The sequence below is a fragment of the Leopardus geoffroyi genome, chromosome D4 (genome assembly GCF_018350155.1).
Source record: "Leopardus geoffroyi isolate Oge1 chromosome D4, O.geoffroyi_Oge1_pat1.0, whole genome shotgun sequence".
Taxonomy (NCBI): domain Eukaryota; kingdom Metazoa; phylum Chordata; class Mammalia; order Carnivora; family Felidae; genus Leopardus; species Leopardus geoffroyi.
Genome location: NC_059342.1, coordinates 16820654 through 16835206, shown reverse-complemented (window position 1 = coordinate 16835206; position 14553 = coordinate 16820654). Strand labels below are relative to the sequence as shown.

Genomic DNA, 14553 nt, shown 5'->3' with positions numbered 1-14553 from the left:
ATTTCAAGCAACACTTCGTTTATTCCTTGTCTTGTAAAATCATACCAGTCTTGCAGGTGTGACAACTAGAGAGAGATCTTTGGTGGATAGGATGAGAAACGTACTTGTCAAAGAAGCATCAGAGAACATTGCTTTCTTTTCATTTAATTTTTTTTTTTAATTTTTTTTCAATGTTTATTTATTTTTGGGACAGAGAGAGAGACAGAGCATGAATGGGGGAGGGGCAGAGAGAGAGGGAGACACAGAATCGGAAACAGGCTCCAGGCTCTGAGCCATCAGCCCAGAGCCTGACGCGGGGCTCGAACTCACGGACCGCAAGATCGTGACCTGGCTGAAGTCGGACGCTTAACCGACTGCGCCACCCAGGCGCCCCTCATTTAATATTTTTAAGGTCACAAAAGGAATGCATTTCCTGTTTAAAAATTAGGACCACACAGAGCTTTGTGGAGTAGGGTGACATCTCTTTGCTTCTCTTTTACCATTCCTAAGTTCCCTCTTCCCCAAAACAACCAGGCTACAAGTAATACTTTCTTTTCTTTTCAGTTCTTTCCCCCCACTTTTTACAAGGCTTTTATCCTGTGTGCACACCTGTGTAGTCACGGTCATACATCCCCTTGTCTGCCACACAGATGATTATTGCTTGTCACCTACAAGGGTTAACCCCTTTGGACTGACACATCTGTTGTAAGAAACTGGTGAAAGATTTGATGCTTTCCTTGGAAATATTTGCATGTACAACACAAATACTGGCGTATAGTTGCAGGAGGATTCAAGAACCCTGGAAGCTCAGAGAGTCCATGGACTTTAGGCACAGCACCCCTGCCATCAATGAGGGCTACATGTCTGCTATCAAAGCCAAAATTCTAAAACTCATGCTGTGCCCAACTTTCCTAGGACTTGGGAAATACATCATCGATAGGTGTCTATTTTGTCTTCCTCTATTATGGAGATAGTTGTATTATCTGTTAATGATTTCAGGGGAATGTTACGATATCTTTAGGTTTCAAAATACTGACAAAGGAGGTTAAGCAGAATAGGAGCAGGGACCACTTTTAAACCCTTGGAACTACTCTTGGTCTGACTAGGTTTCATTATCGGATGCTTGGCTTGCATTTCAGAGATCTCTTGGGCTCCTTCCCCAAAAGTCAGAGATTTATGCAATACATGTAGTTTTCTTTCCTCGCAAGACTAAGATTATAATTTGGCAGGTGGGTGCCCAATTAATTTCTAATGTATTATATTCATAAATAGTTATATATTTTGGATGTTTGCAAATATCAGTATTTTAGTTAAGGCTCTGACAATAAATGATTATTTATTTTGCAGAAAGACCGTGATTTGGAGAGAGGCCCTGATGAGAAACTAGATGAAAATCAGCACTTTGATTTAAAGAGTGGTCCCCAAAGCCTCCCGTGGACCAGGAAAATCTATGAGTTCTACAATGCTCCAATTGTCAAGTTTTGGTTTTATACGGTTGGTCTCATTGCAGCAATTAAAAATAGGCTTCATGATGGTCAATAGTTAATGATGATTTTGATAATGATATGCCTGGTTTGCCAACTTGTGATAAAATGTAGAAATGCGATAAGAAAAAAAAATGAGGGGAATCACAGAGGAGGTAGGAGAGAAGATTGGAGGGAGGTGAGGACAGGTTGTAGCAAATCTCTCTTACTATGGGAGTAAAAGAACAAGAATTTTCTTCTTTCCTGAGCGCTTCCTATTAGCTCTGCTGGGACTGAGCCTGTGAAACTTTGTGGAACAGCCAATTAACAGTAGTGGCTGTAGAATTAAGTGATGGCTATAGATCCTTTTCTCATCTTGGGCAAAGAAATCAAGCAGTTGAGTTGATTTTTTATTTGTAGGTGTAATGTGTAATATGAACAAAAAATGCAAAGTGTTTGCTTTTTGTCTTCAATCACATATGATTATAAATACAGAGAGAATAATAAAACTTTTTTTATTTTATTTTATTTTATTTTATTTCATTTCATTTCATTTCATTTCACTTCACTTCATTTCATTTCATTTCATTTCATTTCATTTCATTTCACTTCATTTCATTTCATTTCATTTCATTTCATTTTCCTCTTCTGACACCCCCCTCCACCTTGGAGGACAATGACATTGCAGAAGTTAATTTTATAAATAAATAATACATTTAATATTGATAGTAGTGATACAGAGAAATCATTAACTGCACTTTAAATGTAATGAGTGCTTTTCACATTTATTTAATAACATTTATTTTTCTAATGCTTACTTATACTTTAAATTGCTCCTGGCCAAATTGTGTATTTCTAAAACATTTGAAGTGCGATTATAAAAGGACACTTATCTAAATGTGTTACATTGCAAAATATTTACTTGCCCATCCAAACGTGTATTTCATATACGTATTAAATATGTACATAGTTCCGCTTTCAAAAATCAAATCTTCCTTCAAATGATGAGGTTTCACCATTTTTTGTGAATGTGTAACAAAATATCCCAAAGTCTCTGATAGTAGCTTTGAGAGACTTTTAGCCATAGTCATGTCATTGAGGAAAAAGTATTCAAGTATTTCTGTTCTTGGAAATCTCCAGCCGATGAACTCTTAGGGACAGGAGTAAAGCTAAGCAAAGAGAACAGCAACAACACATAGTTAACAAACAAATGGAACAAATTAGCCACCTGGGTCTGCCCCCCCATAATGGACAGTGTTAGCAGTGAACACAGACGTTCTTGACTTGATGTCACATGGCTCGGTTATGATGTGCGTGTTTTACTGAAGCAGTATCTTGTTATAAATGTGATGATGAAGAAGAAAAAATGTAACATTTTTGGATCTTTTAAGAGTTGCAAAGAAAGAAAGTATCAGGGGGCAATGTTACCAATATCTATGGTGATTTAGTGTTTGGTCATCATGAAGCCAATGACAAAAAGGAAAAAAAAAGAAGATTACTTGATAGAACAAATTTATTTAAATTATGTGTCTAAGTGGTCATCAAACATGCTTAGACTTTGAGGAATAAACTTTGAGAAATATAGAATTAACAGAATTTACCTTAACTTTCTTATGTGCTTGCTTTTCTAAACTCTTTATCTCATAGGCAGCAATACCCACCATGCCTTCCCCAAATACCACACATGGTATATACAATGACTACTGTGTAGTTAGAAGGGGTTTTGGCCATTCTCTGTGTAGAACTCTACTGGGAGGGTAATGTACCAAGCTTAGGTAGAGCTCAGAACGATCTGAAAATAGAGATTCAGGTTAAAGTAATATGATTCACTTCCTTGAGAATGAAAATGAGCGCACACACACGCACACACACACACACACACACACACGCACACACACACATGTCCCTCGCTATTGATCTGGGACTTTAATACATCTGTCGATCAGCTAGCACTATGTATTGCCACTGAAGCCATTAAAAGAACTGCACGGTCTGATGCATTGTTGGTGATTATGGAAACTGGTAAAGCCTTTCTGATAGGCAATTTAGTAGCATTGTCACGGGTTTAAATGTGTATGCCCAGTGATTCTACTTCTGGGAATATATCTTAAGATAATAAGAACGTTGGAAAAGATTACAAAGCTATTAGTCCCTATGTGTCTATATATGTGTGTGCTTAGTGTGTCTTAATTTTTTGAAGATATTGGAAATCTAGGTTTAATATATATAGTTAAAAATGAAACATGCATTTCTTGAATGTCTACCATGTGTTAGTTTGAGTGCTGAAGATAAAAATGTGAACAGTCTTTCACTACAAGGACTCACAGTTGGACGATACTTTCCCGCTAACCAGGATGTTTTTATCAACATAAAATAAAACTCCCAGCAGAAGCTAATGTCACATTTTATTACATTCGAAAATAGACACCTGCTGATACTGCTCCTTGGTGTACTTGGGGCACGTGTCTTCTATGCTTACAGGGAGGGGAAAGTGTATGATTCTCTCTCGGTTTGTCGTTAGCCTGATGATGTCCATGTCGGCATGGGCCGGGTTCCAGAAATTCTGGTCAGGAGCCAACAAGATGAGACAGTGCCCCATTCCATGCATTTGGGAACAGCGGTCTTCATTGCTTTCATTAATTCTGGCATAGAAAACTGTACATTCTTGTACTTTCCTTGAAATCAGGTTCTGCGTAAACGGAAGTTATATTTCCATGTTATCATGTTGAAGTTCCTTTGTGTCTCTCCTTGGCTTGGTTTGTGTCTACTTGGCATTCTCCATTACGACTCTCACTCATGTCCAGGGAATGTGTGTCCCCCTCATAGATGGCATATTTGGCATTCCTCATGCTGTTCACTTACACTGTGTTGGTGGAGATGCAGCCCCAGCCCAGCGTGCAAGAGTGGCTTGTTATCATTTATATCTTCACCAATGCCATTGAGAAGGTCAGGGAGGTGAGTTGTCCCTTCTACCTTTGTCTTCTCCACCTCTAGGAAGAGGTGTTTTGGGCTCGTGATGAAAACGGACAGATACAGCAAGGGTGGGGGCGAGACAGGCAATGCTGATCCTGATTTTCTTGGGATAGAAAGGGTATTTAGGGGAAGATCTCTGATCTCAACCCTTAATCCTTGCCAAAGACTTACTGCTGGTTGCTGCTCTTTGAAAGCAGTTATTTTTAAAGACGTCCAGGTGTGTTTATCCGTCTTAGAGTGAGGCTATCTAATTGTTGTTAGACCCTCCAACTGTTTGATTTCCCAGAAGGTTTTTTTCTTTTTAATTAGATTGATTTTTATAGCCTACCATTACTGTACCTTGTCAGCCTCATTTTACAGTAGGCAAATAAGTGGCCAGAGTTGTGCAATAAGGAAAGAATTCATTGATGGCTTTTGAATTATTTTCCTAAACACCTTTGAAAATTGAAACTGAGAATCCCTGAGGCAAGTAGTCCAAAAGACAAAACAAAACTTTCATTTTTGGTTTTGCAAGCGAGTCGCTTAAAAAAAAACCCAGAGGTAACATTCATGCAGTTTTAACTATAATCATATGCAGCTATAACTTTGTTTTACATGTCAGTGTATATGTGTCTCTATCTATATGCATTCACATACATTCATTTTGTCCTGGAGCTAATATGATGAACACTGTATACTAAGTGAATGTATTCTTAGTAATTATACCTGTATCGCCTGCTAGTCAGTATCGTGGAGTTTATAGAAAACAATTCAGGAGAAAAACCTCTGAATGCCACCATTTTTTATGCTTCGGGAAAAATAAGTTTATGACTTTACGTTTGAATTTGTCTAATATTCTTTTGCAGGGGTAATTTCTTATACTAGTGACTTCTAGTGTGGCATTCTTAGTGATGTGTCAACGACTCACTAAGTAGTGGTAGCAGGACTCAATTACAGGATTCCTTGGTTTCAAACCAGTTTCCTCTGTACTGGCTCTCCCTCATGAAAACAGAAAGGTAGCTGTAATAGATCCACGGTAATACTGAGTTTTTAAATGTCTTGGTGGCCCCCTGTGTTAGCTTAGGATTAATGAAAGCTAGGAAAACATATTCTTTTTTGTTTTTTTCTGGTTTGTTTTTCAAATAGCTGGTGACATTAAAACACATTTATAGAATAGTTTTAATAATTCATTGGCCAAGGATAACTGAAGGCTCTAAAATACCCTTGTGATCTAAGGTTTGGTGGGGTTCAAATTATTCTCTAAGCTAGCAGTTGATGTACCAAAGAACAGTATTATGAACCCCTTGGGTCACACTCCATTCTTTAAATTTCCCTCTTTCTTTCTTCTTTTAGGTCTGTATTTCAGAACCTGGGAAGTTTACTCAAAAGGTGAAGGTGTGGATTAGTGAGTACTGGAACCTAATAGAAACTGTGGCTATTGGCCTGTTTTCAGTTGGTTTTGGCCTTCGGTGGGGCGACCCTCCTTTGCACACAGCGGGAAGACTCATCTACTGCATAGACATCATATTCTGGTTCTCACGGCTCCTGGACTTCTTTGCCGTGAATCAACACGTAGGTCCATATGTGACCATGATTGCAAAAATGGTGAGTACGATCTGTTTGTGTGTTCTGGGGTCCTTTTTAATGACTTTACCTACTTTCATGGTTCACATCCAGTAGTTTAATCTTTAGAATTGTTTATAGAAGCACAGACATTGAGCTCATGTTGTCCCTGCTTTCTTTATAACCACAAACTCATATTTAACAAATGTCCTTGCAGAGTATATTGGGTGGTTGATTAGGAGACTCCACTTATTAGCCTTTTGGTTATGGCCAGAAGATATGATTGAATCAAATGTGTCTCTGAGCACAGTGATTCTCGAAGGTCAGATTTGTGTGAGGCTACCACCAGTAATATTTTCTGCTAACACTTTCAATGTATCTTTTTATCTCCTCACCCCCAGCCAAGCCTTAAGTAGTACGCGTTATGGGCTACACTATGTTCTAAGTACTTGTACCTATTAACTCATTTAATCTTCAAAATAACATTATAAGATAGGCACTGTTACTGTTGTCCATATTTTTCATACACGGAAATGGAGGTTAAGTAAATTTCCCCAGGGCATAAGTAGGGCAGTCAGGTTTCAAATCTGGACCATCCGGCTCTGTCATCTGAGCCTGCTGTGCAGTTGGGTTAGCCTTCTCCAACTGGCTTAGGGACCTGAGACCCACCCTCTAGGAAGTACTCTCCAGATCATCTTTGGCTTTTCCTTCTGGAATACTCACTGGCAGGGAAGGGTCAAGTTCTGGAGAGAGAAGGGTAGTGCTTGAACAAAGGAGAACAGAAGAGGGAGAACCTCTAGAACTCCAAAGACAGATTTTCCTTTCTTTACACTTTTATTTAAAAAATTTTTTTCTTTATATTTTTAAACCAGAAATGTTCTCTGGTCTTGGTGGCTTTGATACTTATCAGATAGGTTGTGCTGAGGTAACTGATACATCTCGGTGACAGCACAAGTTATTTCTCCCTAATGCAAAGTTTAATGAGTGTTCATGGGGGCTGAGCTCTACCCTATAACTCAGGGATCCAGAATCCTTTTATCTCGTGACAGTGCCATGTCAACATAACATGGATTCCAAGGTCTCCTGTGGTGGGGAATGAGAGGGATGGAGAAAGTTTAACAGCTTTTAACTGTTCTGGGCAGGAATTAAAATAACTGACCGCCACTCCACAGGCTATCGGTTAGAATAGGTCATATGGTACCAGCTTTGTGGAAGGGAGGCTAAGAAATTCAGAGGAGCTCATGAAATACTCATGAAATAAGTGAACAAAAGGGTTGAACTGATGTACATTTAGTAAGTGAAGTGAACATGACCTGATCCATTTCTCAGTCTCTAATCGATTCCTGAAGATAACCTTAGGGATAAGGACTCCTTTGACCAATTTGAATACTCCCTATTTTTTGTTTAAGCACAGATTCTTCACCCTCAACACATCTATGTTTTTAGACAGACATTGACATGAAACATGTTGTGGCAGAGAGAAGGAAATGGTTTAGCCAAAGGAAACCCAGCTAGTCATGGACTACGGCATTTTGGTCAATGACTAGACAGTCTTAATACTGGGAGGTGTGATTATGAATGCTGCTGGTGTTTGATTTGTTCTAAATTTAAAATCAGAGGTAAAGTTCTGGTTGTGCTGTGTTATTTTGCAGACCGCAAACATGTTCTACATTGTGATCATGATGGCCATCGTCCTGCTGAGCTTTGGAGTGGCACGCAAGGCCATTCTTTCACCAAAGCAACTGCCATCTTGGAGCCTTGCTCGAGATATTGTATTTGAGCCATACTGGATGATATATGGTGAAGTCTATGCTTCAGATATAGATGGTGTGTTGGGGATTTTGGCATCGTTCAGAAATCAAACCTTTGTAGATACTCAGAGTAAAAAAACAATCTGGAAAATATTCATCTGGATCTTAAAGATGTCAAAAATTTATGGTATTCTGCTAAGTTAATGTGATAAATATTTGTGTAGAACCATAGGACTGTGATTCATCTTATCTCTCATTCTGTTAAATTCTTTATTTGTAGTTTGTGCAAGCCATCCGTCTTGCCCTCCTGGTTCTTTTCTTACTCCGTTCCTCCAAGCTGTCTACCTCTTCGTGCAGTATATCATCATGGTGAACCTGTTGATTGCTTTTTTCAAGTAGGTTATTTTAGTTAAATATGGTTATTTTATTTAAATCAAAATGGGGGCAGTTGTTTTGAGTAGATTCTCATATTTTGGGTATGTAACCTTTGGTTTTTGTGTGTGCCATTTTCTCCCCCTTTTCATTATGGTTTTAAAACATGGGCATGAAATTACTGGTAGGAAGGGAAGAGAGCACAAGAAAAGGAAAAAAAAAAAAACAACAATAAATGGAGAGAGTAATAAAAGCAGAATGGAAGGAGATCATGCATTGTAGTAAAGTAGTAAGTCGGAATCGTGGAAGAATAACTGTTGCTGAGATTAAAAGCTGACTGAGGGCTTCTTGATGACTTTTTGTTACTTGGCTCCAGTATGTCTTCCTCTTTGCTTCCTCTTTCTCCCTTTTCATTTCTTCTCGGTCTACTTTTCTGGATCATCTCCTTCTCCTCAACCTTTTAACCTTGGAACTTCCCTGGGCCCAGACCTTGCTCATCTTTTATTTACATTTCGTTTGGTGATCTTGGTCAGTTTCCTGTAATGCTGACAAATTCCAATTTGTATCTCCAGCCCGAATCTCTTCCTTGAACTGCAGTCTTACAGCTCCAACTGCCCCCTTATCTGCTACCGGTTGGATGTATAATAGAATTCTAAAAATTCTAAGTGTCCACCTGATCTCCTCTCTTTGCCAGCATGTACTCATTCTACTTGTCATCTTTCTCAAATCTAGGGAGAAGACCACAAGTTTCCATCAAATCTCCATTTCCCCAGTTGTTCAGATCAAAAGCCTTGGAGTCATTCTTAATGCTACTTGTGTCTCTACCTCTAAACTGCCAGGGACTCCTGTTGACTCTGCCTTCAAATAGATCATCAATCCAACCACCTCTTACCACCCCACTGCTACCGGAGAGCCTCCTACTTATTTCTCTGCTTCTGTCTTTGGCTCCTATATACTTTTATCAACAGTTGTCCCTAATGACTCTTCAAAGACATCTGTCAGATGGTGTCACTACTCTGCTCCAAACCCTCAATGGTTCCCCATTTCACAATTCCTACCATGACCTAGAGAGCCCTGGTGAGTTGGTTTTCCTGCTGCTTTTAAAATCACACATCACACTACTCTTCCCTTAACCCTTTCCCCTCCAACCACACTGCCCGCCCCCCCCCCCCCCCCAATACACACCCATAGGTTTTCAACCAGCACAGGTGTGTTTGCAGTTGCTGTTCCCTCTGCCTGGAGTGCTCTTCCTTCAGGTATCAGTGGGACCCATTCCCTCACCCCCTTCAAGCCTGTGCTCAAATGTTCCCTTTTTAATTAGACCTAACTTAAGGATGGCATTTGAAAGCGCACCACCCTTTCCTTCAGCCATCTCTTTGCCTGGTCCCCCTTATTCTTCTTTCTTTGTACCCACTTGTGTATATACAAGTTTTATATTTTATATGTTTTTTTTTCCTGTTTGTCTTTTTTGTCTACTGGAATATAAGTGCCTCAAGGACAAGATATCGTATTGTCTTTTTTGCTGAAAAAATTTTCCCAAGTACCAAAAAGAGTGCATAAATATATTTGTTCAATGGTTAAAAGAAATCAGGTGAAGTGATGGGAGGAAACTAGTATTTTTTGAATGCCTCGTTTATGCCAGGCAGTATGCTTAGTATTTTATTCATTGATTACCCCACTGAAGAGGGCAATATAAAAGAAGAGAAACCAATGTAGTGGAATATAAGTGAAGAAAATAGGGAAGCAAAGGGCTGGAGGGGAGCAAAATAAATCAGAATACTAAAAAAATGACTGTTGTTGCAAATATATGGGAAGATGTACCTTTCTGTTTGTTACAAGCTTATGTAACTGTCATCTCTTTTAGTCCCACCATTTTATAAATGTCTAACATATCCTGGTGTTTAGTTAGTATAGCTATTATTTATGACATTTCAAATAATATTTAGAGTGGGTATGAGATTTTTGCTTCTCAAAAATGGCAGGTGTCAAAAGAGAGGTTGAGAAATCCTCACATAGACAGTTGTCTCTCTCTAGAGATGGACAGCCTGAGGACCAATGAGCTGAGAAACCCCAGATATGACTACTTGTCCAGGTGCCCATTCTAAATTCTTCATAGCAAGAATTACAAAAAACAAAAACAAAAACAAAAAACAAAAAAACAAAAACAGACAAACAACCCCTCCCCCCCCCCCCACCACCCTGAAATACACTGTGAAGATTGCCACCTGCTGGTGGACGGGCTGTAGTTACACTTGGAGTGACTGGCATTTAATCCTGGTGGTTCTCAAACCTGATGGTGCAGGAGAATCACCTGGAGGGCTTGCTGAGACACAGATTGATGTTACGTCTCTGCTAGAGTTTCTGATTCAGTAGTTCTGGGCTAGGGCCCATGAATTTACATTTTTGACATGTCCTCAGGTGATGCTAATGCTGTGGTTCAGACCACACTTTGAGAACTATGTTAAGACCCAGTTTTCTATCTTTTGGGGCACCTGGATGGCTCAATTAGTTAAGTGTCCGACTCTTGATTTCAGTTCAGGCCATGATCTCATGGTCGTGAGATTGAGCCCCACATCGGGTTCCGCACTGAGAACAGAGCCTGCTTAGGATTCTCTCTGTACCCACCCCCTTCTCACAAAACCAAAGCAAACCCAGTTTTCTTTCTTTCTTTTTTTTTTAATTTTATTTTTTATTTTTAAAAATTCACATCCAATTTAGTTAGCATATAGTGAAACAATGATTTCAGGAGCAGATTCCTTAATGCCCCTTACCCATTTAGCCCATCCCCCCTCCCACAGCCCCTCCAGCATCCCTCAGTTTGTTCTCCATATTTATGAGTCTCTTCTGCCAAACCCAGTTTTCTTTCTTTCCATCATCCACTTTATGGATTCTGTGAAGCTTCCCCCTCCCTCTTATTCTGAGCTGGCTTTCTCCAGGATAGTTCTGGTTCCTTCTTTTTATGATCGCTCACATTTAGGGCTGCCTGTCTTTTTACTGGCCAATTTCTCCTGTCCTACTCAAGTGCCACTTTGCCATCTTTCTCTATAAAAGCCAAACTTTATATTAGCCTGAGCAGAATGTTAAGATAGACATTCCATTGTGTCCTCTCCCTGCACTTATCGTGTTATAGACTTAAAGTTAAGTAATTAGGGATGATATGGTGTTTTGGAGTAAGTGTACCACCTACCACAACTTCATGGACAGTTCTATAATATCAGTATTTACCCTAGTATCTACATATGAAAATTAATGTAAAAGGGATCATCTAAGGTAGCCTATTGATAAGGGATTACCTTCATTGTAAAGTTAATCTAAGTAATTTTGTTTAGTTTCTACATAGAAGGTGCCCTTATTGATTATTTTAGGGTGAATTCATTTTTCTTCCCTGTCGCTTCTTCATTACCATTCTTTCCTTTGGGTGTGTTTTAACTAGGATTATTCTATCAGTTCTCATGTTTGACATGAGGAGAATCTCTTCATAAGGCTGATAATAGAGAGAAACATTAACAGTAGTTACTGTGAATGGTGAATTATGGACTGAAAAGAGCTTCTTATGTGAGAAGAGATGGTGTACCAAGAATAGTGTAAAGTTTCAGTTTCTGTTCATTGCATTTAAAACATTAGCATTTTCTCTCTGATTGTCATTCCTATTTTTTGTTTATTCTGATTAGCATATTTTACTGTAGAAGGTGATTAATGTATCTTTTTGGGTGGAAGAAGAATCACAAAGGCAATGGATATTATTTTTATTGGCTAAGGCTGGGAAGGTCAGGTGAACCAATCAAAAAGTTGGAAAGTAGAGAAAGGATCTGTGATGTTTCAGGATGCCATATTAAAAAGTTATCCCTGTCTTAACTACAACTTGCAGTAATGTTTACGTGGATATGAAATCCATTTCCAATAAACTATGGAAGTACAATCGCTATCGCTACATCATGACTTATCACAAGAAGCCTTGGCTGCCACCACCTTTCATCCTGCTGAGCCATGTGGGACTCCTCCTTCGCCGTCTTTGCCATCATCGAGCTCCAAATGACCAAGACGAGGGTGATGTTGGATTAAGTAAGTTTTCATCGGTGGGGCACTAGGATGAGAGTAAGAGTGGAGATCCAACGTGAAGACACGCTGGAACATTGTCAGTTAAATTCCGGGCACAGGATGGAAGGCTCTAGGACTTCACTGATGATCGAGTGTCTGCTAAGGACTTGGGTCTAAGTAAATAGAGGACCTGCATCTGAGTAAATACATTGATTCCATCATGTGGTTGTAGTACGTTTGCCAAGATTAACCGATACTTCGAAAGAAAGAAATAGGTAGGGACAAAATTTCCCCGTAAGTGTGCAAAGGCTTTCTGTCGCCTAGAAAACCTTGTTTTCTCTGCTTACGTGGAAGGGCATTAGAATAACTCCTAGGGAGTAGTCACAGTGACCCAGACTCATTTCCTTGTTGTGGAAGACAGGATTGACATAGAAAGGGATTACAAAAGGTCTTGTGGAGTAAGGGGAAGAGATAAGACAGCTTCACTTGTTAACCAGAGTCCTGATTCTCTGGTTCTCTAATCTACTGAGAATGGAGGTGATTCTGTATGAATGTTTCGTTTTTCAAGAACAATTCAGGATGCAGAAATGTGGATTCTCATTTTTATATTTTTCTTTACTTTTCTTATATATTTATGTATTTATTTATTTTGCAGTGCTTAAGTCTACATATTTTGAGAATCTCCTGGTTAATTTTGCTGATTCGTATCTTTTTTTTTTTTTTTTTTTAAATTTTTTTTTTTCCACGTTTTTATTTATTTTTGGGACAGAGAGAGACAGAGCATGAACGGGGGAGGGGCAGAGAGAGAGGGAGACACAGAATCGGAAACAGGCTCCAGGCTCTGAGCCCTCAGCCCAGAGCCTGACGCGGGGCTCGAACTCACGGACCGCGAGATCATGACCTGGCTGAAGTCGGACGCTTAACCGACTGCGCCACCCAGGCGCCCCTGCTGATTCGTATCTTAACCTGCACGATATGACTGTCACACTAACTGTTATAATAGAACATTTCTTATTGTGGTTTTGCAGATCTTTTGGTAGTTCCTTTCAAGCAATTTCACAATTGGTGCCATGCCCATTTTTAGATAGTCCCTGAATATAAAGGAAATGGGTGGCATAAATCCACAATCCTTTATATCAATCCCTAAACCCAAAATACACCTGAAAATGGAAAGCTTTTTTTTCCCCTTCTTAAGTTAGAGACTCATTGGGATAAAAGAGGCTGATGGAACTAATGTGAAACCATTTATTGTCTTTATCCCTTGTAGTGTGAATATTCATTGATTTTGCTGCAGAAATAATGTGTTGGATTTTCGGGTACTGCCCTAGCCTCAGTTAGGTATTTTACTGCATTTATGGTACATGTACTGTATTACCTTTCTAAATCGAGAAAAGGAAAATTCTGAATTCTAAAACACACTTGGTTCCAGGAGTTTCAGATAATGGATTGCGCACTATTTATACATTTCTATGGGCTTTTAGGAGGACAGGTGTCATTACAAGGTTGATAGGATGATATGCTTTTCTTCTTGCTGGTAATTGGCTCAGTGAAGTATTTTTCTCCTCTTGAGTCACTTCGGAGATTTATTTTTCTTTTCCATCCGCTGCCCCCCAAGAGATTCAGCCTTTATAAGGAAGCCAAAGCACAAATGAAGTTAATTTAAAGGTTTCTAACTATACTCTAAACTTTAGGCTTCTAACAGAGAGCCGTCCCAGGCCTGTCCGTGAACCTGCTGCAAGTTAACAGTAGAATGTGGACCACCTGAGAGATCCTGGAATTGCCTGGGGTTTGGCCACATTTGGGGCTTGCCTTCATCTGGGCTTATAGGGTGATTCCGGTATATAACGAAAGTAAATTTGCCGAAGCATGGAGGTGTGTTCATTCTGAGTTCCGGAAAATTCTTGAATTTTTCTGAAACTTCTTCCCATCCTGTTTTGAAGATCGTTTGCATTTGGGGCTGCAGTGCCACCTGGCGGAGAGTCACAAGAACGCTCCACACATGCAGGCTGCAGCTGTCACTGGGATTGGTCCTTGGGTTGTTTGCTCTTAGGAATCCACAGAAAGATTAAATCATAACAACTGTAAAGTTCCTCATTCTTAAGAGATTCTTTGATGCAAACAGGCATTTAGAGTTTGTGAGTGAGGATACTGGATTTTTTTTTTTTTTTAGTTCTGAGAGATTCTTTCATGCCATAAAATCAATATTTTTGCCTATTTTATTGGAAAATAATGGGATGTTTGCATTTCTAATAAGTTTGAGGGAACTCTATTTTTTTCCCTAAGTTAAGTGATACCACTGAAGGAAGAGAATGCACCAATTTTTACCCTTTTTGCGACACCATTTATATATTTTCCAAGTATTAGAAACCTGCTCAAGAGCTAATGTATTTTTCTGTTAGATCAGAGTGAGAGCCAAGGTGGTAGATGGAATGTGA

The 14553-nt window shown here is 39.3% G+C and overlaps 1 protein-coding gene across 1 annotated transcript in view; it reads left to right on the top strand.

Annotated features, from left to right (window-relative positions):
• TRPM6 (transient receptor potential cation channel subfamily M member 6) overlaps positions 1-14553 on the top strand; it is an 88557-nt gene that overhangs the window by 19330 nt on the left and 54674 nt on the right. Inside the window, exons 8-13 of the mRNA XM_045469692.1 lie at positions 1327-1473; positions 4269-4397; positions 5748-5999; positions 7610-7784; positions 7989-8103; positions 11949-12142. Coding sequence (XP_045325648.1) covers positions 1327-1473; positions 4269-4397; positions 5748-5999; positions 7610-7784; positions 7989-8103; positions 11949-12142 — 1012 coding nt within the window. The remainder of the gene's footprint in view (positions 1-1326; positions 1474-4268; positions 4398-5747; positions 6000-7609; positions 7785-7988; positions 8104-11948; positions 12143-14553) is intronic.